Source organism: Ammospiza caudacuta, chromosome 24 (assembly GCF_027887145.1).
Source record: "Ammospiza caudacuta isolate bAmmCau1 chromosome 24, bAmmCau1.pri, whole genome shotgun sequence".
In the NCBI taxonomy this organism is placed as follows: Eukaryota; Metazoa; Chordata; class Aves; order Passeriformes; family Passerellidae; genus Ammospiza; species Ammospiza caudacuta.
The window spans coordinates 3,544,149-3,570,225 of NC_080616.1; the positions used below are offsets into that span (position 1 = coordinate 3,544,149).

General features: G+C 55.1%; 2 protein-coding genes across 6 annotated transcripts; one reads left to right on the forward strand and one right to left on the reverse strand.

Annotated features, from left to right (window-relative positions):
• Positions 1-43: 43 nt before the first annotated feature.
• Positions 44-16,091, forward strand: STRIP1 (striatin interacting protein 1). Of its 5 annotated transcripts, none has more exons than XM_058819609.1 (21): positions 44-123; positions 2,282-2,351; positions 2,617-2,691; positions 3,195-3,329; positions 5,138-5,258; positions 5,560-5,628; positions 5,995-6,101; positions 6,478-6,605; positions 7,511-7,693; positions 8,403-8,620; positions 8,889-8,954; positions 9,148-9,211; positions 9,845-9,916; positions 10,145-10,219; positions 10,366-10,463; positions 11,165-11,291; positions 11,378-11,478; positions 12,229-12,295; positions 12,994-13,098; positions 13,242-13,446; positions 15,667-16,089. In XM_058819609.1, exons 1-21 carry the CDS (start codon positions 73-75, stop codon positions 15,912-15,914), a joined length of 2,385 nt encoding a protein of 794 aa, XP_058675592.1. In that variant the 5' UTR covers positions 44-72; the 3' UTR covers positions 15,915-16,089. The 5 variants fall into 5 exon arrangements, with proteins under 5 accessions (XP_058675592.1, XP_058675594.1, XP_058675590.1 ...); XM_058819607.1 differs by lacking the exon at positions 44-123 and adding an exon at positions 147-289; XM_058819608.1 differs by lacking the exon at positions 44-123 and adding an exon at positions 2,148-2,201.
• Positions 16,092-19,320: 3,229 nt separating this feature from the next.
• On the reverse strand, positions 19,321-25,493 carry ALX3 (ALX homeobox 3). The gene is made up of 4 exons (XM_058819578.1): positions 25,265-25,493; positions 21,484-21,785; positions 20,371-20,433; positions 19,321-19,608 (listed from the first exon to the last, which is right to left on the reverse strand). The coding sequence occupies exons 1-4, from the start codon at positions 25,491-25,493 to the stop codon at positions 19,321-19,323; spliced, it is 882 nt and encodes a 293-aa protein (XP_058675561.1).
• Positions 25,494-26,077: the final 584 nt, after the last annotated feature.

The window sequence follows — 26,077 nt, forward strand, 5'->3', positions numbered from 1 at the left end:
CGCGGGGCCGGCGAGCGGAGCTGCATCGCACCCACCGGAGACACCGGCGCTCCCCCTGCTGCCACTCCCAACATGGCGGCGGCGCTGCCCCGGCTCTCCCTGCCGCTCCCGCGAGAGGAGGGGGTGAGTCCTCGCGAGAGCTCGGCGCGGCGGAGCGGCCGACATGGAGCCGGGTGGCGGCCCCGGGCCGGGCCCTATCCCGGTCCCGGGGAACAACAAGGGCCGCGGTGGGGCGGCCGCGCCCGGGAGGGGCCGCGACTTGGCCCGGCCGCCGCGCAAGGACTCCGAGGTCAGCGCCGCCGCCGCCGGGAGTGGGGCGGCCTTCCCGGGCGGGGCGGGCCGCGCCGGGCCTCGGCCAGGGCCTGCCCATGGGTGCCGGTGCCCGGGGGCGGTGCCGGTGTTCGGTCGGTGCCGGTGTTCGTGGGTCCCTGTGGGTGCCAATGCCCGTAGTGCCGGTGCCCGGGGGTGCCAGTGTCCGGCCCTTCCAGCCCTGCTTGGGCTCCGCCTTCCCCGGGACCGGCTCGGCCGGTGGCTCCGGTGCTCCAGTGCGGGTCCCAGGGCCGGTCCTGGACCGGCCGCTCCCTCGGTACCGGTTCCCTGGGCTGTGGAGCCGGGAGGCCTCTCCCTGCTCGGCCCTGGGGCTGCCCGGTCTCGGTCGGTGCCGATTTCCCCTTTATCAATCCCTTCCCCGGGTCCGGGCCACTGTGACCGGGCTGGGCCGCGAGGGTGGCTCGGTCGGCCGGTCCCTAACGGGAGTGACAGGGCTGGCCCGGGGGTCTCCCGGCTCAGCCGGGGCTTTCTCGGTGTTACCGTTCGGTTCCAGCCCGGGGTGGGGTGTCGGGTCCCGCTGCCGTGCTCGGACCAGGGATGGTTCCAGCCAGAGGTGACCAAACCCCTCAGGGTCATCCCGAGCCTTGGGGTGGGAGGGTTGTGTCCTGGGGTGAGGTGTCCTGGGGCTTTTCCAAAGCGTTTCACTCCTGGGATGGCCCTAGAGCCGTTCTCTCCCATGGTTCCTCAGAAAAGTCCCTGGAATGCCAGGGGATGGATGTGAGGGGGAGTCTTGGAGAATGGAGCTACCCCTCTCTGACTCCTGGAATTCAGGATTGTCCTGATTTGGAGTGGAGTGGGAGCCCCCAAATTTAGGACACTTCTGCCTGTGGGTTCATTCAGGTGCCCCAAAATTTGTGTGAGTTTGATTCTGGGTGTGCCCCTTCTTCAGGAATGTGTGCCCTAAAATTTGGGATGGTTCTGCTATGGCTCTGCTCCTCACTCAGGGCTGGGTGTCCTGAGAGGGTTCTGGTGTGGGTCTGCCCTGTGCTCAGGAGTGTGTGTCCCAAAATTCTGCTCAGGGTCTGCTCCTCACTCAGAAGTGAGTGCCCCAAAATTTGGGAGAGTTCTGGTGTGGATCTGCCCCTCCCTCAGGAGTGTGAGTCCCATAATGGAGGAGAATTCTGCTCAGGGTCTGCCCCTCATTCTGGAGTGGGTGCCCAAAATTTGGGATGGTTCTTGTATGGGTTTGCCCCTCACTCAGGAGTGGGAGTTCCATAATTGAGGAGAATTCTGCTCAGGGTCTGCCCCTCATTCTGGAGTTGGTGCCCAAAATTTGGGATGGTTCTTATATGGGTCTGCCCCTCACTCAGGGGTGGGTGAGGATTCTGTTCTGGATCCTCCCCGTGCTCAGGAGTGGGAGCCTCATAATTCAGGAGAGTTCTGGTGTGGATTTCAGGATCCTGAAATTTGTGAGAGTCTTGGTGTGCACCTGCCCCACTCAGGGCTGGGTGCCCTGAAATGCTGTGGGTTGATGTTCTTGATTTCTGTAAAGGGAGCTGATGATATTTTGTGCTCTAAAGGTTTTCCTGGGTGTTTTTGCAGCTTCTCCAAAGCTGTTTGGAGTTGTTTCATCCTCACTAATCCCATCTGCTGGGATAGCACAGGGAGATAGCCCAAATTTTCCCAATTTTGTGTGAAATGGGTGAGCTTTGAGTGCTGCTTGATCTCAGAGAACCCTCTCCCTGTGTCCTGCTGTGTTTGTTGTGCTTTGGGGCCTCCCCCCGTGCTCTGGGGGTGCTGCAGTGGCTGCAGCACAGCCTGTGCAGACGCAGGAGGTGGGCTGGTGTTGCCTCGGTAACGTTTGTGCTGCTGCAGAAATGTTTTTGGTCCCTAAACCAGCAAGACCAGCCCTGGATTTGCAGGAGGATGAGGTGAATTGTGAGTGTTTTCAGGGGTTTTGGTTTTCCTGAAATGTGCTGTAATGGAACTGATTTTTCCCCCGTGTTTTCAGGGCTATTCAGAATCACCAGACCTGGAGTTTGAATATGCAGACACGGATAAATGGACAGCAGAGCTCTCAGGTAAGGAATAATTCTGTGATGGATCAATTAATCAACCATCATTTCCTCTCCTGGTAGAATTAAAGGAACTGTCAAGTTCAGTATCTCGTTATTGTTATATTTAAATGCTGTATTGATGTTAAAAGGGACAGGATATGTGTAGTTCGTATTTTTGGCCTTACACTGGGTGGGGTTTTATTACATTTTGATATTTCGCTAAAACTGCAGTCTCCAGGGCTGAGTTGCAGCTCGGTGCAGGTTTTTGGAACTTCTTTTCTTTTGGCAGAACTGTACAGCTACACAGAGGGGCCAGAGTTCCTGCTCAACAGAAAATGCTTCGAGGAGGACTTCAGGATCCACAGTAAGAGCTGATCTTTTTCTGGATTCCTCTCTCCTGGGGAGGCACAGGGATTTTTCTTCCTAGAGAAGAGGAGCATGATGTCAGAGCTCACTGGGCTCTGCAGCTACACCTGAGGGGCAGCTTTGATCTTTGCTCTGTGTCAGCAGGGACAGGACCCAAGGGAATGGCTGGGGCTGTGTCAGGGGAGGAGATCAGGGAAAGGTTCTTCCCCCAGAGGGTGCTGGCACTGCCCAGGCTCCACAGGGAATGGACGCAGCTCCGAGGCTGCCAGAGCTCCAGAAGTGTTTGAACAATGCTCTCAGTGGGAGATTTTGGAGTGTCTGTGCAGTGCCAGGAGTTGCCCTCTATGATCCTTGTGCAGCTCAGGACATTCCACGATGCCAGGACTTCTCTAATCCCCTGCTGGACAGCACAGCCATCCCTCAGCCCTCACCCATGCCCAGCACTCCCTGGCTCTGCTGTGCCAGCTGCGGCTGTGCCCAGAGCCCTGCTGTGGTTTGCAGTGCGGGACAAGAAGTGGCCGGAGCTGGAGCGGACGCAGCACCGCACGCACGCCATGCGCCTGCTGGACGGGCTGGAGGTGACGGCGCGCGAGAGGCGCCTGCGCGTGGCACGCGCCATCCTCTACGTGGCACAAGGTGACACTGCCCCTGACACCTGGTTACCGCTGCTAGCTCCATGAAATGGGTTGTGTTGTAATATATATATTATATGTATTATATATTATATATATAATATATATATTATGTATATCATACGTATTATATATATTGTACAGTAGAGTTGTACAGTTAGATAGTTGTATGTGTTGTGTTGTGTATGTTAACTGTTTTGTATATAGTGTATATTTAAATATTTAGTATAGAACTCTTTTATGTTCATAAAGTTTTTATATATATAAGATATAAGATATATGTAGGATATAGATATAAGATATATGATATATATATCTAAGGTATATATATTATATCTAAAATATATATAAGTTATATATAAGATATATAGATATAAGATACATCTAAAATATATATACAGGATATAGATATAAGAAATATAGATACAAGATATATGTAAGGTATATCTAAGATATATATGTAAATTTCATCTATGGTATATTTAAGTTATATATAAGACATATATATAAGATATATCTAAAATATATATAAGATGTATAGATATAAGATATAGCTAAGATATATATGAAAGATATAAGGTATCTTTTAAATATATTCGATACAAGATATATAATCTTTATATATAAATGTTTATGTATCTTATAAATGTTTAATACATTTTATATAGTGTATATAGTATATGTATTGTATAATACAATAGTATTATATACAATATATATACAATTATGTACTACATGTACTATATAATACAATTATATATATATGATATAATGCAATATATACACTAATACAATTGTATATAATACAACAGATAATATAGAGTTTTATATTATGTATAGTATAATGTATATTGTATTATAATATGTATTGTAGATTATATGGTACTATGTGTTACATATAAAATACACATTATAATTATTTGTATATACTATATATATAGACATAGTACAATATAATTTCATATCTATAATATATGCATATATATAATTATAATATATGCACTGTATGTAATAATACTGTGTATGTACTATACATATGAGACATAGCACATATACAATATATCCATAAAAATATGTTATTATGTATACTATATGTAACATTTTTAAGTATATGTGAGACGTAGTACAATATAATCTCACATATATAGTATATCTATAAAAATAATTATAATATGTATACTACACGTAATACATAATACAATGTAATCTACAATTAATATTATATATTATATACTGTATATTATATATTACATATATTACATGTTATGTCTTACATATAATGCATTGGATATTTAATATATTTATACATTATATATTAAATACTGAATAACATAATGAATAACATGTATAATATGTATAATATAAATATATATTATGTATTGTATTTTAATATAAAATACAATATATAGCTTATGTTTTTCATATTATATATTATACATTATACACAATATGTTATATATATTATATGTAATATATCAGTATATAATATAATGAATATATAGTATTAATATGATCCTATAATTACTAATTATTTTAATATATAATATTTAGAAGAATTCTCATTCCTTGTGGATTCCATTCCACCTGGGATGTCTGGAACCGAGCTGAATCTCATGGGACCAGATAGTTTAGAGCAGTTTGGCCCAAAATGTGGCTGATTTCCCTGTGTTACCCCAGTTCTGCAGACCTGGAATGGGTTCCCCAAAGAGGGCAGCTCCATGCTGTGCATGCCAGTTTTCCCCCAGTTTGGAGGGTGTGTTTTCCATACGAGGTGCAGTGGGAGGGCCTGGCATCAGCAGGGTCTCCTTGCAGGCACCTTTGGTGAGTGCAGCTCCGAGGCCGAGGTCCAGGCCTGGATGAGGTACAACATCTTCCTCCTGCTGGAAGTGGGAACCTTCAACGCCTTGGTGGAGCTGCTCAACATGGAGATTGAGTGAGTACTGTGAGAAAACACTTCAGGAGTGGCTCTGGAATTCACCAGAATGACTCCCTTTGTCCTCCCACACCCTTTGTGGGTGTGTAATGTAGGATTATACCTGATTTCTCCTGAAATTCCCCATTAATCAAAGTGCCTGACAGCAAACAGGCAGCTCTGCTCCTCCTCACATGGCTGTGCTGGGAGCAGGGAGTTCATGGCAGCAGTGTCTGTCTCAGGGTTTGAAGCTGGCATGTGGAGTGCCCATGGCAGAGTCTGAATTCCCCCAAATTCTCTCTGAGCTGTTCTCCTTCTGCAGCAACAGCGCAGCCTGCTCCAGTGCCGTGAGGAAACCGGCCATTTCCCTGGCTGACAGCACCGACCTCAGGTATGCAGTGGGAATGGGGCCACCAGGAGAGGCTCCAGGGTTTTCTGGAGGCTTTGGGGGGCTGAGGCAGGCACTGGAAGGGGTCCCAGAGCTGTCCCAAATCTGAGAGTTCTGCAGATGTCAATTGTGCTCAGCCTGCACAGCAGGAATGGGACAGACTGGGCATATGGAAGCAGTAAAATTTGGGAAAGAAGATTTTTTTCTGTTTGGACTTGTAGAGACTTTTCCCCTCAGTGCCTGTGTGCTGCTTTGGAGCAGGTACATGAATTGTGGATGTGGTCTGGGTTGCTCCAGCTTCTCCCTGAGTGCTGGCAGTGGTTCCATAAGTTATCCCTGGCAGGGATTCAGCTGCCCTGGTTTTTGCAGGGTGCTGCTGAACATCATGTACCTGATTGTGGAGACCGTGCGCCAAGAGGCCGAGGGGGACAAGCCTGAGTGGAAGAGCATGAGGCAAACCTTCCGAGCAGAGCTGGGTGAGGACCAGGAGCTGGAGACAGTGACATGGCATTTGGCTCCAGGGTTTGGGTAATAGTGACTGGCAGCACTGGGTTGGTTTCTGCTCAGCTTGTGGGGCAGAGGGAGGTGAGCAGAGGAAGCCATCCAGCCTTTGCTGCTGCTGGGTGCTCTCTCCCTGGGAAAAAAATGGAATATTTGAGCTGTTGTTTCCTCTTAAACATAGAGGTAAGAAATTACAGAGTTTACAAGGCCTTGGAAGGGGAGAGGAGCTGTCTGGGGTGAGGTGAGGATCTTGGAGCTAATGGGGAGGAGGGTACAGGTGCTGGTGATACTGGTGATCAGGGTGAGGCCAGGGATGAGGAATTCCTGGCTGATGGTGCTGTGTGGTTCCAGGAGCCCCTCTGTACAACAACGAGCCCTTCTCTGTCATGCTCTTTGGGATGGTGACCAAATTCTGCAGTGGCCATGCTCCACACTTCCCCATGAAGAAGGTGCTGCTTCTGCTCTGGAAAACTGTGCTGGTAAGGAGAGGCCATGGATTGTGGGATGTGTGGTTTGATACTTGGCACAGGAGGGAATTCTGCTCTCAGAGTTAGTTGATTGTCATTCTCCACCCTCTTTTTCTGGTGTTCAGTTTTCCTTTAAACCCAATCCCAGGTTTTCCTTCACAGGGAAGCATCGGATATTGGTGTCTGGAGTTGGATACTAAAGATAAACCCAAAGCAAGGTCCCTGGCTGGGGAAAGGAAAGTTCTGAACAGTTGTGGATGCCTGGACATCCTCCTGTCCTTCCTGCCTCTCTCAATGACAGGAGGAGCACAGGACAGGCAGCTCCTGTTTGAAACTGGGGAAGGATTTGGGCTCCTCAGGACAAGAGAGACTTTGATGGGCTGGAGTGTGTCCAGGGAGGGGAACATCACTGGGGAAGGGTCTGGAGTGGCTGAGGGAGCTAGGGGGGCTCAGCTTAGAGAAAAGGAGGCTCAGGAGGGACCTTTGGCTCTGCACAGCTCTCTGACAGGAGGAGGCAGCTCAGGACAAGAGAAAATGACATCAAGCTGTGCCAGGGGAGGTTTAGGTTGGATATTGGCAAGTTTTTTTGATGGAAAGAGTGGTCAGGCATTGGCACAGGCAGGCCAGGACAGTGTTGGAGTCACCATCCTCAGGGGGATTTAAAGGACACACCGATGTTGCACCTGGTGACGTGGATTACTGTTGGCACCTGGTGACATGGATTACTGGTGGCACCTGGTGACATGGATTACTGGTGGCTTTGGCAGTGCTGTGGGAGCAGTTGGACTCGATGATCTCAGAGGGCTTTTCCAACCTGAACAATTCTGTGATCCTGCAAAATGAGTTTGGGAAAGGCAGGTGTAGCTGTCCCTGGAGCCCCCTGTGCCATGCTCAGCATGCTCTGGTGTCCCTTGCAGTGCACCCTGGGAGGGTTTGAGGAGCTGCAGAGCATGAAGGCAGAGAAGAGGGAGATGCTGGGGCTGCCCCCCCTGCCCGAGGACAGCATCCAGGTGATCCGCAACATGCGCGCGGCCTCCCCGCCCGCCTCCGCCTCCGACCTCATCGAGCAGCAGCAGAAACGCGGCCGCAGGGAGCACAAGGTGGGGACAGGGACATCAGGGAGGGCACTGCCAGGCTCTGTCAGAACCCAGGAAAGTCCTCTGGCTGCCCTGGAGGGCTCCAGCCCCTGCCCAGGGGGCTCAGAGAGCTTAGCACAGAGCCCAAGACCCCCGTGCCTTTGATTTAGCCCTTGGAAGAAAGAATTACCAACCTTTATATGAAGAATTACAAGTAAAAAAAGTTTAAGTAGAATGATTGTTTGTCACAGGGTGAAAAATAGATTTTTGGGGTATTTAGAATGGGGGTTCAGGAGGTAAGATGGAGGAATCTGGGTGTGTCCAGTCTTTCTTCTTCTTTTTCCTAGCCTCCATCTTCTGGGTGATGTTGGCATTTTTGGATTGGTTTAAGGTAGAAGCTCACTGTCTAACATAGGTGATAGGTATTGGGAAGTTATTGTAAATAATGTACACATAGTTTTTAGTATAAAAATATAACACTACCCCAAGGGTGGTCAGTGTGCCTTAACCTGACCTGCCAGACAGACCTCAGTGGGTTGGAGAAAAAATTATATAGAAAAGAAACCATAAATAACCTTGAGAAGGAGAATAGAAGAGTTCTGACTCCTTCTTCAACTGCTGGGCTGGGAAAAGAGACTTTCTAACGCATCTTGGGGTCACTGTGACCAGCAGAGATTCTGAGAAGGCTCTGAGCTTGGTTTTTGGGACATTCCCTTCCTGCTCTCCCCTCCAGGCCCTCATTAAGCAGGACAACCTCGATGCCTTCAACGAGAGGGATCCGTACAAAGCTGATGATTCCCGTGAGGAAGAAGAGGAAAATGATGATGACAACAGCCTGGAGGGAGAGACCTTCCCCCTGGAAAGGGATGAAGTGATGCCCCCCCCTACCCAGCACCCCCCCAGCGACCGCATCACCTGCCCCAAAGGGCTGCCCTGGGCTCCCAAGGTCCGGTGAGTCTGGGGTGTCCCTGCTGGGAGAACTGGAGCAGGGTCAGGGAAATGGAGGCTGTTGGATGTTGGGAATCTCAGCAGGGATGTAGGGAAAGTTTTTGGGGTGGGGGGTCACTCTGATGGCTGTTTCCTTGTGGGGTTGGCTGGGTACCCTTTACCTGACCACAAGGCTTTTCCCTGTGCCTGGGCTGTGCCTTTCCCTGTGCCTAGCCGGGCATCTTCCAGATGCCCTGGAGGGTGTGACTCTTCCCATCTCCCTTTGCTGCAGGGAGAAGGACATTGAGATGTTCCTGGAATCCAGTCGCAGCAAATTCATCGGCTACACGCTGGGCAGGTGGGTGCAGAGCCAGCCCAGTGCTGCCATTGCTGGGGACCTGTGGGAGAGGCCAGTTTGGGGGCTGCTTTTGTCTCTCTGTGGCAGAAGGGAAGGCTTTGGCTGGCTGGGCTGTGGCTTCATCCCTGGGTGGTCTCTGCCCCACCCCTGGGTGCTCAGCCCTGCTCCCAGCCTGGCTCTTTCCCTCCTCCAGTGACACCAACACCGTGGTGGGTTTGCCCAGGCCCATCCATGAGAGCATCCGCACCCTGAAGCTGGTGAGTTGAGGAATTCCTCCAGCCCCTGCTGCTGGATGGGTGCCCCTTGCCCACATCCCTGCTCCCATCACAGCTCTGGGTGGATTTCCCTGACCATTTTCCCCTTTCTCCACCTTGTGATGGGAGAGCAGCCTTAAGCTTTCATCTCATCCTGGATTCACAGATTGTCTGAGCCCCTTCCTTAGGGGGCTTCATCCCTTCCTTAGGAGGCTCCATCCCTTCCTTAGGGGGTTCCATTCCTTTTTAATGGGGACTCCATCCCTTCCTTAGAGGATTCCATCCCTTTCTGGAGGCTCCATCCCTTCCTTAAGGAGCTCCATCCCTTTCTTAGGAATTCCATCCCTTCCTCAGGGGACTCCATCCCTTAGGAGATTCCAACCCTTCCTTAGGGGACTCCATCCCTTTCTTAAGAGGTTTCATCCCTTCCTTAGAGGGTTTTATCCCTCTCTTCATGTTTACATCCCTTTCCTACTGGCCTTGTCCCAGACCTGAGCCCAGCAGCTCCCACCCTGCCCATCTAGCCAGGTCACCCCTTGGACAGGGATCTGGGAGGGATGGAACAGGGTGGTGGGAGCAGGCTGGGGCTGGGGGCAGCACTGGGGGACTGTGGTGACCCCTCCTGTCCCCCTGCAGCACAAGTACACATCCATTGCTGAGGTGCAGGTGCACATGGAAGAGGAGTACCTGCGCTCCCCGCTCTCAGGAGTGAGTGTGGGGATGGATGGGATGGGATGGGGTGGGATGGGATGGGATGGGATGGGGATCCTGGGCTGGAAGTTGGGGGCACTTGGTCCTGCCAGGTTTTTTGGTAGGACTGAGAAGTTTGTTTTGCTGGGGAGGGGTTTCTCTGGAGCAGAGGGGTCGGGGGTATCCTGCCCTTGGGTGCTGGTGGCAGATCCTGGGATGAGGTTTTCTGGTCTCTCCTGGCACCAGGGGGAAGAGGAAGTGGAGCAAGTCCCTGCAGAGATCCTGTACCAAGGCCTGCTGCCCAGCCTGCCCCAGTACATGGTGAGCTGGGGAGCACTGGGATCCCCTGGATCAGTCCCTTTCCAGTGATGCACCCCACCTTTTCACCTCCCTCCTGCAGTGGAGAAAGGGCCTTTTATCAGTCTCCTGCAGCTCCCATTCCACCTCCATCTCTCCCTTTTTCCTAGATTGCTCTGCTGAAGATTCTCCTGGCTGCAGCCCCCACCTCCAAAGCCAAGACAGACTCCATCAACATCCTGGCAGATGTCCTGCCCGAGGAGATGCCGTGAGTGGCTGTGGAGCAGAGGGGCTGGCTGGGGCTGGGAAGGGAAGGAAGGGTGGGAGGGAGCTGGGGGAGTGCCCTGGTGTGGGCTGGGGTTCCCTGGGGGACATGACCCTGCTCTGCCCTGCATTGCACCCTGCAGGAACTGGTGGCCTCCTGCAGCTGGAGCAGTTGGACTCGATGCTCCCAGAGGGCTTTTCCAGCCTGAATGATTCTGTGATCCTGCACAGTGGGTTTGGGAAGGGCAGCTGTAGATGTCCCCATGCTCAGCATGCTGTGGTGTCCCTTGCAGTGCACCCTGGCAGGGTTTGAGGAATCATGGAGTGTTTTGGGTGGGAAGGGACCTTAAAGCTCATCCAGTTCCACCCCCTGCCATTGGCAGGGACACCCTGCTGCTGTATGGGTGCCCCTTGCCCATCTCCCTGCTCCCATCACAGCTCAGGGTGGATTTTCCTGACCATTTTCCCCTTTCTCCACCTAGTGATGGGAGAGCAGCCTTAAGCTTTCATCTCATCCTGTATTTATAGCTTGTCTGAGCCCCTTCCTTAGGGGGCTCCATCCCTTCCTTAGGGGGCTCAACCTTCCATTAGACCAGGTTGGGCTTGGACACTTCCAGGGATGGGGCAGCCACAGCTTCCCTGGAGAACCTGTGCCACCCTGAGAGGGATGAATCCCCCCTGACACTGTCCCTTTGTGTCCCCCAGGACCACTGTGCTGCAGAGCATGAAGCTGGGTGTGGATGTCAATAGGCACAAGGAGATCATTGTCAAAGCCATCTCTGCTGTGCTGCTGCTCCTGCTCAAACACTTCAAGCTCAACCACATCTACCAGGTGAGGGGGTCCAGCAGTGCCCACGGGTCTCTGGGCATGGCAGGACCCTGAGAGGGTCCCTGTTCACCCACATTTCTCCTCCCCAGTTTGAGTACATGGCCCAGCACCTGGTCTTTGCCAACTGCATCCCACTCATCCTCAAGTTCTTCAACCAGAACATCATGTCCTACATCACTGCCAAGAACAGGTGAGGAGAAGGCTGCACACCTGTGGTGGTGTTTGCAGGGGTCCCAGGATGAGGGAAGAGATGAGGATCTGAGTCCATGTTTCAGAAGGCTTGATTTATTATTTTATGATATATATATTTTATATAGCCACAAGTCCCATTTTTATAAGTATTTGAACACTTTTCTTCACTGTTAGGTTATACAAATGTGATTAAAGACCATATTACTTCTGAATCATAGGTTCAAAATTTACTATATATACTATATTTACCATATATTTACTATATATTATTAAAACTATGCTAAAAGAATAGAAGAAAGGATTTCATGAGAAGGCTGGCTGAGAATAGAAAAGGAATGATAACGAAGGCTTGTGACTGACTGAGACAGTCCAAGCCAGCTGACTGTGATTGGCCATTAATTAGAAACAACCACATGAGACCAATCACAGATGCACCTGTTGCATTCCACAGCAGCAGATAATCATTGTTTACATTTTGTTCCTGAGGCCTCTCAGATTCTCAGGAGAAAAAATCCTAAGGAAAGGATTTTCCATAAAACATGTCTGTGACACACATCTGCATTCCTGGGGGATGTGCGGAGGGATCCCCGTTTCTTTGGCCTCTCTTCAATCCCTCCCTGGCAGTGGCTCAGGCAGAGCTGGAAATTCCCACCAGAGCCCATCTGCAGTGTGTGGGGAGTGGGGGCTGCATTTCCCCCGTGCATGGGGGATCTGGGGGTACGCCTCAAGCACCCCTCTCTTCCTGCAGCATCTCCGTGCTGGACTACCCCTCCTGTGTGGTGCATGAGCTGCCAGAGCTGACAGCTGAGAGCCTGGTGAGTCCTCCTGCTGTGACACTCCTGGCACCTGGGGTGCTGCCCGGGGGAGTTTGGGGTGCAGGGGGCAGCAGGGCTCCAGCACCCAGCCCCTGCACCCTCAGCTCTCCTGTGCTGAGCCCCTGGCGCCACTGGGATTTTGGGGAGGGAGTGTGTCCAGAGAAGGGAATGGAGCTGGGGAAGGGGCTGGAGCACCAGGAGTGGCTGAGGGAGCTGAGGGGACAGCCTGGAGAAAAGGAGGCTCAGGGGAACTTGCTGGCTTTGCACAACTCCTGACAGGAGGGTGGAGCTGGAGGTTCAGGTTCTGGTCCCAGGGAACAAGAGAGAATGGCCTCAAGCTGTGCTAGGGGAAGTTCAGGTTGGATATTGGAGAGAAATTCTTTGTGAAAAGGATGGTCAGGCACTGGTACAGGCTGGCCAGGGCAGTGTTGGAGTTACCATCCCTGCAAGTGTTCAGATTATGTGTGGGCGTGGATGTGGCAGTTGGGGACAGGGATTGCTGGTGGCCCTGGCAGTGCTGGGGGAGCAGTTGGACTTGATGATCTCAGAGGGCTTTCCCAATCTTACAATTCCATGATTGGAGGATTCCATGCCCACATGCTGTGCTGTCCCCATGTCCAATAGCTCCTCAGATCACCCCAGCCTCTCCCCATCCCCTCTCCAATCCCTTGCCTGACCCTGCCTCTCCTTCCCCACAGGAAGCTGGAGACAACAACCAGTTCTGCTGGCGGAACCTCTTCTCCTGCATAAACCTCCTGCGCATCCTGAACAAGCTGACCAAGTGGAAGCACTCCCGCACCATGGTGAGCCCTGGGAGTGTTCTGGAGCTCAGCATGGCCAGGCAGCTGCACTGGGGATAACCTGGGACAAGCCAGGGCTTGAGCAGGGGAGTGGAGGTGGGGTTGGCCCAGGGATCCATCCCAGCTGGATCTGGAATGTTCTGCAGATGCTGGTGGTGTTCAAGTCGGCGCCGATCCTGAAGCGGGCTCTGAAGGTGAAGCAGGCCATGATGCAGCTCTACGTGCTGAAGCTGCTCAAGGTGCAGACCAAGTACCTGGGCAGGCAGTGGAGGAAGAGCAACATGAAAACCATGTCAGCCATCTACCAGAAAGTGAGGCACCGCCTCAACGACGACTGGGCCTACGGCAACGGTACATCCTGGCACCCCTGGCATCCCCAGCCCTCCTGCCCCAGGGTCTGTGGCATCCCCAGCCCTCCTGCTCCAGGGTCTGTGGCACCCCTGGCATCCCCAGCCCTCCTGCCCCAGGGTCTGTGGCATTCCCAGCCCTCCTGCCCCAGAGTCTGTGGCATCCCTGCCATTCCTACCCCTCCTGCTCCATGGTCTTTGGCATCCTGGCATTCCCAACCCTCCTGCTCCAGGCTCTGTGGCATTCCCAGCCCTCCTGCTCCAGGGTCTGTGCATCCCTGGCATTCCCAGCCCTCCTGCTCCAGGGTCTGTGTCCCCACCTTGCCCTTTCTGCCTGGGGTTTGGGTGGGTGTTCTGGGTTGACCTTGGTGGATCTCAGCTGGTTGAGCTTGACCAGGTGCCCACCAAGCTGCTCTACCCTTTCCCAGCTGGACAGAGCAGAGAAAATCAGCTGGGGAATGACTTGTAGGGTGAAATAAGGTTGTTTAGTACAGCAAAAGCAGAAAAAAAATAGATTTGTTCTCTACTTCCCATGAGCAAGTTCAGGCACTCTGGGGAGGCCAGGCTGCAGCATGTGGAGCTGCTGCTCTGGAAGGCACATGTTTTAAATAACTAATGCCTCATCATTTCTCCTCCTCCTTTCCTTGGGTTTATATCTGATCTGACATCATAGAATCTGGAATATTCCCTATGTTCATTTGGGTCAGCTGGCCTGTGCCCCCTTCCAGGATCTTGCATCCACTTGATGGGGTGGGAATGTTGGGAGACAGTGCTGGTGCTCTGCCCAGCAGAGCCAGAATAGTGGTGGGTTCCCAGAACCTTCCCAGCTCCCACTGCAAAGCCCAGCACTGGCAGGACTCCTGTGGGAAAACAAATTCCAGCTGAGCCAGACACTGTCCAGCAGGTCTGGGGTGTGGGAGGGATTTTGGTGATGACATTTTAGGGCTCTGGGCTCTGCCAGAGGTGTCAAACCTTGGCTGAAAACCCTTTTTGGCCTAAATTGGGCTGGAACAGCAGGTTTGGTGCCTCCCCAAGGGGGTCCTGGTGCCCCAGTGGAGTGTTCCCTCCCACCTTCAGAATGTGGGAGATGAGACAGGGTGGCATTGCAGTTTTGGGGGTTTTGTTTTAGCCCAAGAATGACCTTGGGGTGTACCAGCATTTCCTGGTGCTGAGGCAAGTGGGGCCAAAGGGAGCCCCCATTCCTGGCTTTGGTTTGGTTGTTCCCTGTGCTGGGGATGCTGGAAGTGGTGGAGGAGCTGTTGGTGGCTCCTGGCTGTGCTTTGTTTGACCTACAAAGGCCTTTCCTGAGTGGGAGGGGGCTGGGGGTGTATGGATTGTAGGGAGGAGACAGAACCAAAGCATATTCCAGACCCTAGGGCATCATGCTCAGGATATAAAGTGGGGAGAAAAAGGAGGAATTGGGGGATGTTGGGAGTGATGCTGTTTGTCATCCAAGGCCAAGATATAAAGTGGGGAGAAAAAGGAGGAATTGGGGGATGTTAGCAGTGATGCTGTTTGTCCTCCAAGCCGCCACTCCCCAGGATGGGGCCCTGTTCTCCTGAAGGTGCTGAACACCTGCCTGCTCATGGGAAGTGGGGGATTAATTCCTTGTTATTCTTTCCTTGTGCTGCACAGCTTTTGCTTTCTTTATTAAGCAAAAGCTTTATTATTCTTTATCCTAACCCAGCAATTTTCCAGCTTTTACCCTCCTGATTCTTCCCTGCTTTGGCTGGTGTGGTAATGAGCAGTCAGCCACATGGGGCTCAGTCTGGCTGGGGTTACACCACCACCTTGAGGGCTTTGGGCTGGCTGAGGAGTCCCCAGCTGTGTTCACAGGGGTCTGAGGATGAGGGAAGAGATGTAGATCTGACTCCATGTTTCAGAAGGCTTGATTCATTATTTTAAGATATATATTACATTAAAACTATACTAAAAGAATAGAAGAAAAAGTTTCATCTCAGAAGGCTAGCTAAGAATAGAATAGAAAGGAAAAGAATGATAACAAAGGTTTGTGGCTTGGACAGAGTCTGAAACACTGTGATTGGCCATTAATTCCAAATATCCACATGAGACAGATGCACCTATTGCATCCCACAGCAGCAGATAATTATTGTTTACATTTTGTCCCTGAAGCCTCTCAGACAAAAATCCTAAGGAAAGATTTCTCATAGAGAGACGTCTGTGACACCCAGCTCTGCTCTGACCCCTCTCGTGCCTGTTCCAGACCTGGATGCCCGTCCCTGGGATTTCCAGGCGGAGGAGTGTGCCCTGCGTGCCAGCATCGAGCGCTTCAACTCGCGGCGCTACGACCGCGCCCACGGCAACCCCGACTTCGTGCCCGTGGACAACTGCCTGCAGAGCGTGCTGGGCCAGAGGGTGGAGCTGCCCGAGGACTTCCAGCTCAACTACGACCTCTGGCTGGAGAGGGAGGTGTTCTCCCGGCCCATCTCGTGGGAGGAGCTGCTGCAGTGATGGACACAGGGAGGCAGCTTGGAGAGGGGTTGCTTGGAGTGCTGGAGGCTCACGGAGCAGGGCAGCGAGGTTTGGGGGAGGGGGTCTGTGCTGTTGTGGTGGGCTTGGGAAGAGGATGGAGCTGAGACCACATGCTGCCCCTCTGTGAGCTTCCTTCCAGGCTTATCCCCAAGCTGAGGGTGCCCTGGGGGTTTCCTGTTTGGGTGGGGGGGATCTGTGCCCACCCCCCCCATGTGATGCTTTCAGGGGCACCCCCTTCTCGTGCCCCCCAGCCAGGAAGGGGGAGCAGGTGGGAGTGGGGGTCCTTGGGTGGCCCTGCCCAGCCCTTCTGGGGGGTTTGGGGGGCTTGAGGGGCTGGGGTGGCCTCCCCTCACCCCACGAGGGGTGCAGGAGCTGTACATATATTATATATATTTGGTGATACCTCTGCCCTGAGCGTGGCTGGGCTCTGTCCCTGTCCCTGTCCCTCCTGCCTGGAGCTGGGCTGGGATGAGAGTTCCTCATCCCATGTCCTTGTCCCCATTCATCCCTCAAACCCCAGGGGTACATGGCTCCTCACCAGAAGGTTTAATCTTATTTTTCACCCTGTCTGTTGGTTGTGGGGAGCAGCTTCTCACAGGCATTTCCCTGTCCCATGCACTGAACCCTCCCCAGCTCTGTGCTGGGATTTCTGACACCTCTGTGGTGTTACCTGGGATTGTCTTTGTGGTGTCACCACTGGGGTTTTCTTGGTGGTGTTACCACCTGGATTTTCTTTGGTCCCTGCTCCCAGCAGAGAATCCTGACACCAAATTCTGCCAGAGCTCAGCCTTGCACATTGCCTGGCCTCAGTTTCCCTGGCAGAGGGGCAGCAGCAGCCCTGGGGGATGAAACCCTGGGGGATTCACCCTGATTTGAGGCAGGGATTTGCAGAGATGGTTGTGGGCAGAGGGAACCTGGGACAGCACCAATTCCACCCCATCACCTGCTGGGATTCTGAGCCTGTGGAGCTCCAGGAGTGAATCCAACTGTGGGGATGCTCAGCCCCAGCCACAGAAGCAGCAAACTCAGCCTTATGAGCCATCAGAGAAGTTCTGTGGGCTCAGCATGGATGGTAACATGCCTGGAGCTGCCCCATCGTGCCCTCTTTCCCCTCAGCCAGGGGTGACATTGAGCTGGATCCATCTGCATGCCCAGTGCTGCACCCTGACCCCGTGGGCAGCACAGAGCCAGGTCTGGATGTGCCTCCAGGAGATCACAGAGAAGGAAAAGCTGCCCTGGCTTGGTTTAATGATGACTAAAACTTCCAGAAATCCCTGCTCACCCTGCTCAGGACACTGCAAACCCACCCAGCAAAGCTCCCTCAGCACCACTTTGCACCCCAGTGAACCCCTGAACGTGGTTTAGAGGGAAATTCTGTGGTGCTGCTGGGCTGGGATGATCCCAGAGGGCTTTTCCAGCCTCAAGGACTGCAGCACTCTGTGGCTGGGCTGTTCAGCAGCCCAAACCTCGTCCCTCATCCCACATTCCAAGAGAGCATCAGGTCCTGGCAGGGCCCAGCTCTCAGTGGAAGACAAAAGGATTTTATCCTCCCTAGGACAGAGGTTTTAAATGGAGATTTTATTTTTTTTATTTTCTTACTGCCCTCCTGAACCACAGAGCACTGCTGGAAGTGCCCTGCCAGGGCTGTTCCCACCTCTAGCACCCACCTGGGTGCCTCCAGCACCATCCTGCCCCCAAACTCCATCCCCAGCACCAGAACAGGCCTGAGGAGCCTGTTTGGAATCTCCATCCCCAGCCCTTCTGACTTTATAGGGCTGCTGCAGCCATAATTAACTTATGAAAAATGTGGTTTATTGTTTAGAAATGAGTAACACAATGCCCACCGGTGGGAGGGGGTGTCAGATGTCCTGGCTGAGGGTGGGCAGCCCTGGGCTGGCACCCACTGTGCCCAGGGCTTGCCTGAAAACCTCGGGCTTCTCCAGCCTGGGTTTGGTGCCTTTGTGAGGGCATCCAGGTGCCCCCCAGGGGTGTCCCCCCTGTCTCAGGATGTGGGGCAGGGGCAGGGGGGCATTGCAGGTGGGGCAGGGAGGGGGTTTGGCCCCAGAGTGTCCCTGGGGCTGGGGTGAGCTGGGACATTCCTGGCTTCATTTTTTGTGTTTCCTACAGTGGGGGAGGTCACAGTGGGTGACAGGGGGGGACAGGACATGCTGGCTTTTGGGGGGACTCGAGGAGCCCCCCTGGAGACCCCCAGAACAGATGAGGTGCCCCCTCACTACTGGCATTTAAGGTACCACCAGTAACATTCAGAAGCCTTCAAAATGCAGAAACCCCTCACCCAAAAATTGCTCGTTTGTGCCCCAACAGCCCAGCTGGAGCTGCTGGGAGGGTTCCCAAAGGGAATTACTGGGTTCCACTGGGAATTACTGGGTTCCCACTGGAAATCTAATCCCACTGCTGGGATTAAAACTCCTTCCTAGGGGGAACAGGGTGACCCTCCCCAAGAAACAGCCTTAATTTGGGATGTTTTATTGTGCCAGGGCCTTATTTCCCCTCCAAGAGGGAGCAGACCGAGCTGTGATGCTCTGGGGGGGCTTTGGCCCTGCTCCCAGTAACACCCAGTACCAGCAGCTGTTCCAGCCCAGTCTTCCCAGTATGGGACTGGGAGGGGAAGAGCCCAATTTCTGCCATTGCTGGTTGTGCTGGGCAGGGGGTGAGCGGCCAAATTTCAGCTGGGGAGGGGAGAATTGCCCCCAAAGCTGCTGCCCTGGTGCTCCACAGCCCCCCCCAAGGGCACACACGAGGGGTGAGGAAAGCTCCATCAAACCCAATCCCTGAAGGTGCTGGGAGGGCTCAGGAAATTGAGGGAGCCATTTCCGAGCTGCCCTTGGGTTTGGGGGCCCCTCTTTTTCCTCCCCCTGGCCCCTCTCATTGGGGTGAGGGCAGTGCTGGATGCAGGGGGTACATAGAGGGGGTGAAGGAGACCCCACAGCCTGACCCATCCCTGGGATCTTCCCAGTATGGACTGGGAAGGAAGAGCCCGATTTCTGCCATTGCTGGTTGTGCTGGGCAGGGAGTGAGTGACCAAATTTCAGCTGGGGAAGGGAGAATTGCCCCCAAAACTGCTGCCCTGGTGCTCCACAGCCCCACCCAGGGCTGGCAGGGGGCACACACGGTGGTGGGGTGGGGAAAGCACCGGGAATTTCCTTCAAGCACAGTCCTGAAAATGCTGGGAGGGCTCAGGAAATTGAGGGAGCCGTTTCCGAGCTGCCCCTGCCTTTGGGGACCCCTCTTTTTCCTCCCCCGGCCCCTCTCATTGGGGTGGGTGCAGAGAGGGGGTGAAGGTGACCCCACCAGCCTGCCCCCCTCCCTGGGGTGGGGGATTCACTCCGGGGGGATGAAGGCTCCGCGTCCATGCCCTTGGGCATCATGTGGCCCAGCTCAGGAGGCTCCCGGCGCCCTCTTTGCTCTTCATCCTCGGCGGCACCAGCGGCGGCGCTTTGTACTCGTGCTGGGCGGGCTCGAAGGGGTAGGGGAGCCCCGGGGGGGGCAGCCCGGGCAGGGGGTACAGGCTGTTGATGCCCGGGGATGCAGGGATGCCCACGAAGCCATTGCTGGCAGCGGGGGGGTACGGGGACATGCAGGGCGACGGGATGGGCTCGGGGGGCAGCAGCCCCGGGGGGCTCCCAGGGCTCGGCCACAGGTTGTTCTGCAGCTGGAATAACAACAACAAAAACAAAAAGCTCAAAATGAGGGTGGGGACATCACACCCTGTTCAGTTTCCCCCCATTCTGCTTTAGATCCCAATGTTCCCCTTCAGGATAACTCTTATCCCACCCCTGTAGGATTCCCCTCAGGGTGCAAAGGGAGCGATGCCTTTGCTCTGTTTTCTGCCCTTGAGGGGGTTGAATCCTGCTCGAATTATTCCCTCTGGGAGAGTTTGGCTTCAGGGAAGTGCATGAAGCTGAGCTTTAAATTATTTTTTTGCTTTTTGATACTGAGGGGGAAAATGAAGCTTTGCAGAAAAGGAGGGCAGGAAGCACAGATGGATTGGTGAGAGACTAAAGGGGATCTTCAAGAGGAGCAGCCCAAAACCTGCCCCAGAGGGGAATGGAGTGGAACATAAAGCAGCATGTGGCAAAATGTGATCCTCCCTCTTTTCCATCCTGGGCTGAACTTCTCCCAAGGATGGGGAAATTCGGGGGGAGAAAAAGGGGCAGGAAGGGGTGATATGGGGGAGAAGGGGCAGGAATGGGAATGTGGGGCAGGGAGGGAAGGAATGGGTGATGTGGGGGGAAGGGGAAGGAGTAGGTGATGTTGGAGGCAGGAATGGGTGATGTAGGGTAGAAGGGGCAGGAGTGGGAATGTGGGGGGGCAGGAATGATGTGGGGCACCCCCAGGTGCTTTGGCGGGACCCCTCCCCTGGGAATGGGGGCTCACAGGGGCTGCAGCAGCTCCCGAGCCGTCTCTCTCTCACCTCCTGGATTTTCCCGTAGCGTTCCCGTTTCCGCCACTTGGCCCGGCGGTTCTGGAACCAAACCTGGGATGGAGGAGGGGGCTGAGGTGCGGGGATGTGGGGACCCTTCCCCTGCTCACTGCAGCTCCTGCCGAGCTCTGTGCTCCTCCCAGGGCCAGGAGGGGCCGGGCACGGTGCCCGAGAGCCGGAGCCGAGCAAGGGAAGCTGCTCTGTGCTCAGCGCTGGAGCTCTCTGACCAACACCAGGATTATCTTGTCCCGCACAAAAAATGATCCTTCCTGCTCCCCCTTCCCCTCCCTGCTGCTTCTGGGACTTGTTTATCCCAGATTTTGCTGCAGAATGAGGCTTTTCGGGTGCTGATGTCCCATGTGCACGTCCCCTCTGTGCTGGGGTGGGGACAACTCCAGCAGCATCTCCCGGAGAGGAGGATGCTCACCGGGATACCTGGCTTGAGGCTCATGGCTATGGATGGTTTCATCTCAATCCACCCCAAATCTGGGTTTGGAGGCTCCTGGGGACACTTCCAGTGCACTTTTGGTGGGTTCCTGGGGACACTCCCCCTGCCTGTGCCTTGTCCCTGCTCCTGGGGATGGCAGCTCCCTGCTCATTCCTTACCCTCCTCCTCCATTCCCTCCCTGCTGGGAGCCCCCTCCAGGTGCCTCCTCCCACCTGGAGCCTCAAACGCCACGGGGACAGCAGAGCTGGCGAGGGAGGGTCGGTCTCACCCTGCCCCAGGTTCAGGATGTGCCACCCCAGCCCCAGTCCCACCCACGGGAGCTCCTGAGGTTCCTCTCCTGAGGAACTGAGCTGGGAATGATGGATTCGTGGGGGGCATCACGATGAGGGCATTCTGAGGGGGGGTGGTTGGCACTGACCTCCCAAATTTTGGCTCTTTCCACCCTTTGGGTCCAGGGGGAAAGTGCAAAGGGTTCTGAGACAACCAACACCCAACCACAGCAGAGGGTGCAGAACCTGAGATATTCCATCTGGGATTTAGCATTTTCATGGGAAATCAGCTTCTATCTCAGCACCACCTTGCAGAGAGGAGAACCCCTCTCCTGGCAGCCCCATGCCCATCCCTCTGTGCCCATGCCCATCCCTCTGTGCCCATACCTGCACCCTGGCCTCGGTCAGGTCCGTGCGCAGTGCCAGCTGCTCCCGGGTGTACACATCAGGATAATGTGTCTTCTGGAAAACCTTCTCCAGCTCCTCCAGCTGGAACGTGCTAAACGTCGTCCTGTTCCTCCTCTTCTTGCTCTTGCTCTTGCCCAGGGGCTCGGGGAGCTCAGGGATGCCATAATCCCGGAGGCTGCCCAGGGGTGCTGCCAGCGGGCACCCCAAGTCCTCCGGGGCTTTTGGGGGGACCCTGCAGGCTGTGGGAATGGCCTGGAACCCACCTTTGCAGCCCTTCTCACCTGGGGGGAGAGGCACAGCACCAGGGGTGTTAACAGTGCCAAGGAAGCTCAGAACTGTCCGTGCCACAGCCCTGGCATCCCACTCCATGCCATCCCGTCCCAGGGAATGTCACAGTAGTGTCCCAGGAGAAAGGGCTCAGCATGGACACACAGCAGGGCAAAAATCCATTGCTGAGAAGGGCAAAAATCCATTCCTGACAAGGGCAAAAATCTGTCCCTGACAAGGGCACAATCCCTCCCTGAGAAGCCAAAAATCCACCCCTGAGAACGGCAAAATCCATATCCGAGAAGGTCAAAAATCCGTCCCTGAGAAGGGCAAAATCCACCCCTGAGAAGGGCAAAATCAGTCCCTGAGAAGGGCAAAAATCCATCTCCAAGAGGAACAAACTGCCCCCCTGAGAAGGGCAAAAAAATCCACACTCACTGAGAAGGGCAAAATTCGTCCCTGAGAAGGGCACAAATCCACCTCTGAGAAGGGGCAAAAATCCATCCCTGAGAAGCCAAAAATTCAATCCTGAGAAGGGGCAAAAACCCATCCCCAAGAAGGGCAAAAATCCGACCCCGAGAAGGGCAAAATCTTTCCCTTAGAAGGCAAAAAATCACCCCTGAGAAGGGCAAAATCCACGCTCACTGAGAAGGGCAAAATCCGCCCTGAGAAGGGCAAAAATCCAATCCTGAGAAGGGCAAAATCCACCCCGAGAAGGAGCTGCGGGCAGGAAAAGCCTCTGGAGGGTGGGAAATCCTGTCTGGAGCAGTGGGTGCCCTTTGGGGTGCTCTGTGCCCCTGAGCCAGCCCTTCCCTGGAGCTGCAGCTCCCGGGAAAACTCTTGGAGTGAAAAATCCCATCCTGCTTTTTCTGCTGAAGAAAACTCCCCTTCCTCACCCTCCTCTGGGACCAGAGCAAGAAATCTGGGGGGTCCCCCCTTCCCTTTGGTGCTGTTGCATCACTGGGGCAGATAATGGAGTAGGATCAAGGAGGAAAATTCCTGCCACATGTTTGGGGGCCACCTCTGTACCCCAGGAGGGTCATTTGTCCCCACATGGGGACACCCAGAGCTTGGCAGCTCCAAAATCTCTGGGTGCTGTTGGGACCCTGATGGGTTGAGACAAGGAAAGGAGAAGTGAGCAGGGAATTAGCAGATGGGGAGGGGTGCCCTGGGGTCCCCCATCTGCTGAGGGGTCACCTAGGGAAAGGACAACCTAAAATTGCTGGGTTTGCCCTGATCCCACCCCAATCACCAGCTGCAGATTGGGGGTTCCTGCAAGTGAAGCCTCAGAGGGCCAGGAGGGGAAATGCCTCCTTTGGGATGGATCCTCCTCCCCACCACACTCCAAGAGAGCAGGGAAATGGGGTCCCCATCCCTGCAGAGCCACCCAAAGCAGCCCCAGCACGGCCTTTTCCAGCCTTTCACTTCGGATTTTTGGTTGTTTTCTAATTAAGGCAATTTGGGGGCTATGGAGCCGCCAAGCTCCGATCCAGCTGCTTTGAATTAATGAGGAATTGTAATTTGGGGGAGGTTTGGGGGGGTGATTGCTCCTGGTCCCTCTCAGTACCGACCTGTCTGGTCATGGACAAGGCAAAGGAATGAGGCTGAATTGCCATTTCCTCCCTGCTCTGGCCTCCAAAGGGCTCAGCCGCTGGCCTGGAGGGTTTTAATGATTCAAAACCAAATCTCACCAAAGAGCAGACCCAAATATAACCAAAACTAAGGAAAAACTGACCAAAATAAAATCCTGCTGCATAAAGCATCGAGTTTGGGGTTTTTTTCCCCTTTTTTCAAAGGCAACGTGGCGCATTTCCAAATGACCCACGGGTTTTGGCTTTGGAGACAAATAAATAAATAGCCAGAAAGAAGGAAAAGGCAGGAAGGAGCGGGATACAGGCACGAAACTAAACAAACACAGCGGCACCGGGGCACAAAGGGAAGACACAGATATTTTTCAGATATTTTGCTCCCACTCCTTCCTAAACTGACACCCCCCGAAAGATTTGGCGGCGCTGGGGAAGGCGGCAGCTGGGGAACAGCTGCACAATTCCTGGGGTAATGGGGAGGGGAAGGAACTCAAAAGGATCAGTAGTGAAGGGATGGGGGCACGGAAAGGACTCCCAGGAACCGGAGGAAACACCCGTGGGTCGGCAGCATCCCCGTGCCGCGGCTGGAGCAGGTAAACGCTGCAGCGGGGCCCTCCCGGTGCTCCTGACGGCTTTTCCCGGCTTTTCGGGGTTTTTTCTACCTGTTCCCCGAGGCGGCTTTGCCGGGTCCCACCTGGTTCCCATCGCTCCCAGGCTCTGCCTTTTGCTTTTTCTATTAAAGCAGAACTGGGGGAATGAAATTAAAGCGAAAGTGGAACCCGGGGCAGCCCCCGACGGGCCGGGCTGGGAGAGCGCGAAGGAGCGGCGGGAGAAACCGGGAAGGGATTCGGTCCTGTCCGAGCCTGGAAACGGCCACGGAGCCCCGGGACAGCCGGGCCGAGGGGAACCGGGAGCTCTGGAGCTCCGGGGAGAGCCGGGGAACCGGGAGAGCCGCAACCCGGTACTGGGAACGAGAGCGGTGCTGCCCCCGAGAGGGGCACCGAGGGACCAGGAGCGCTGGGGCTCCGGACCGGGCACCGGGCACACCGGGCAGCGCTGGGCTCCGGACCGGGCACCGGGCACACCGGGCAGCGCTGCCAGCCCCGCAGCCCGGCCTCCCCCAGGTCCCGGAGCCCCGGGCCCGTCCGTGCTGCGGCCGCTCCTGCCCGGTGGGCTCCGGGAAGCGGAGTCGGCGGCCGGACGCGACTTTGCAGCCTCCTCCGGGAGCGCGGCCGTTCTCCATCCCCGGGAACGGGGACCGGGCCGTTCTCCATCCCCGGGAACGGGGACCGGGCCGTTCTCCATCCCCGGGAACGGGGACCGGGCCGTTCTCCATCCCCGGGAACGGGGACCGGGCCGTTCTCCATCCCCGGGAACGGGGACCGGGCCGTTCTCCATCCCCGGGAACGGGGACCGGGCCGTTCTCCATCCCCGGGAACGGGGACCGGGCCGTTCTCCATCCCCGGAACGGGGACCGGGCCGTTCTCCATCCCCGGGAACGGGGACCCGCCGTTTCCCACCCCGGGCCGGTCCCCGCCGTCGCGGCAGCGGGCCCGGGTCTCTCCTGTCGCTTTTTCTCCCCCTTCCCTCGTTGTTTCTGGAGAACGGGAACAGCCCGGACGCCACGGTCTCTGTCGCGACACAGCCCCGCTGCCGACACTCGGCAGCACCGGCCCTTCCCCGCTCCGGCTCCCGTCGGGGGACGCCCTGCTTGTCCCCGACGGGGCCATATCGCGACATCGCCGCCTCGGAGCAGTGACAATGCAATGTCACCGCCTCAGCGCAATGACACCCTCGGGAGGGGTCAGGGCTGGGGTCCCGGCTGAACCGAGAGGGGGAAGAGAAGCAGAAGGGGCCGGGAGGGGTCGGCTGCCCCGGCCCCCCATCCACCCGCGGCTCCCCGGTACCTGCAGCCCCGGGCGGGTACAGCGGCTTCCCACGCACGGCCACGGCGGGGGGACCCGGGCTGGGCACCCCCGGGTACCGAGGGCAGCGGCCGGGCCGGGGGCTGAGCGGCGGCGGCCGCCGGTGGGGCCCCGGAGCGCCCAGCGCGAAGGCGGAGGGAGGCCGGGGGAGCCCCGGGGGAGCCCCGGGCCGGCGAGGCGGGGGGAAGGCCGGGCAGCCCGGCGTGTCCATGGCGCAGCTCGGAGGGCACGGGGACGCTCCGCGGGAGCGGATTTTGTGCGGGGCACCGGGGATGGGGGGGGCGGGGGCGATGGGGAGGGAGGGATCGCCCGCAGCCCCCCCAGCCCGCACACCCCCGGCCCCCAGCCGGTCACGTGCGGCCTCCCGGGCTCTGGGTTAACCCTCTAATCCCAAATCCTGCCCTGCCGGGGACGCTGTCCCGCGTGGGTCACATCCCCCGGGGCAGGGGCTGCAGCGTGAGCCGTGCCCCCCATCCCCGCTCTCCCAGCTCCACCACACACCCTGGGCTCTTCTGTGATCCCAAACTCCATCCCTCACTGCTGATAGCAGCAAGAAACACCAGCCAGGGGAGAAACTTCCATTTCCCTGATGCTCCCTGGGTTTATTTTCCCTTTCACAAACTCTACAGAGTCCCTTGGCAGCCTTTCCCTGCCCAAAACCAAAGCCAGGCCTGGGTCAGGGTGGTTCAGGGATGATGGTGACCCCAGGATGTGTGAGCCAGGATCCCACAGTGTCCCTGGATCCCGCAGTGTCCCTGGAGCTGGCCCTGCTGTGCCTGGTGGCTCCCAGCACCA

Excerpts from the sequence above, each read along its gene's own strand:
- ALX3 (XM_058819578.1), bottom strand. The coding sequence starts at position 25,493 with ATGGACACGCCGGGCTGCCCGGCCTTCCCCCCGCCTCGCCGGCCCGGG. Across the intron at positions 21,786-25,264 it reads GTACCCGCCCGGGGCTGCAG|GTGAGAAGGGCTGCAAAGGT; the intron begins GTACCGGGGAGC and ends CTCTCCCCCCAG. Across the intron at positions 19,609-20,370 it reads GCTACGGGAAAATCCAGGAG|CTGCAGAACAACCTGTGGCC; the intron begins GTGAGAGAGAGA and ends TTGTTATTCCAG.
- STRIP1 (XM_058819607.1), top strand. The coding sequence starts at position 164 with ATGGAGCCGGGTGGCGGCCCCGGGCCGGGCCCTATCCCGGTCCCGGGG. Across the intron at positions 5,629-5,994 it reads GCTGACAGCACCGACCTCAG|GGTGCTGCTGAACATCATGT; the intron begins GTATGCAGTGGG and ends TGGTTTTTGCAG. Across the intron at positions 7,694-8,402 it reads GCGGCCGCAGGGAGCACAAG|GCCCTCATTAAGCAGGACAA; the intron begins GTGGGGACAGGG and ends TCTCCCCTCCAG.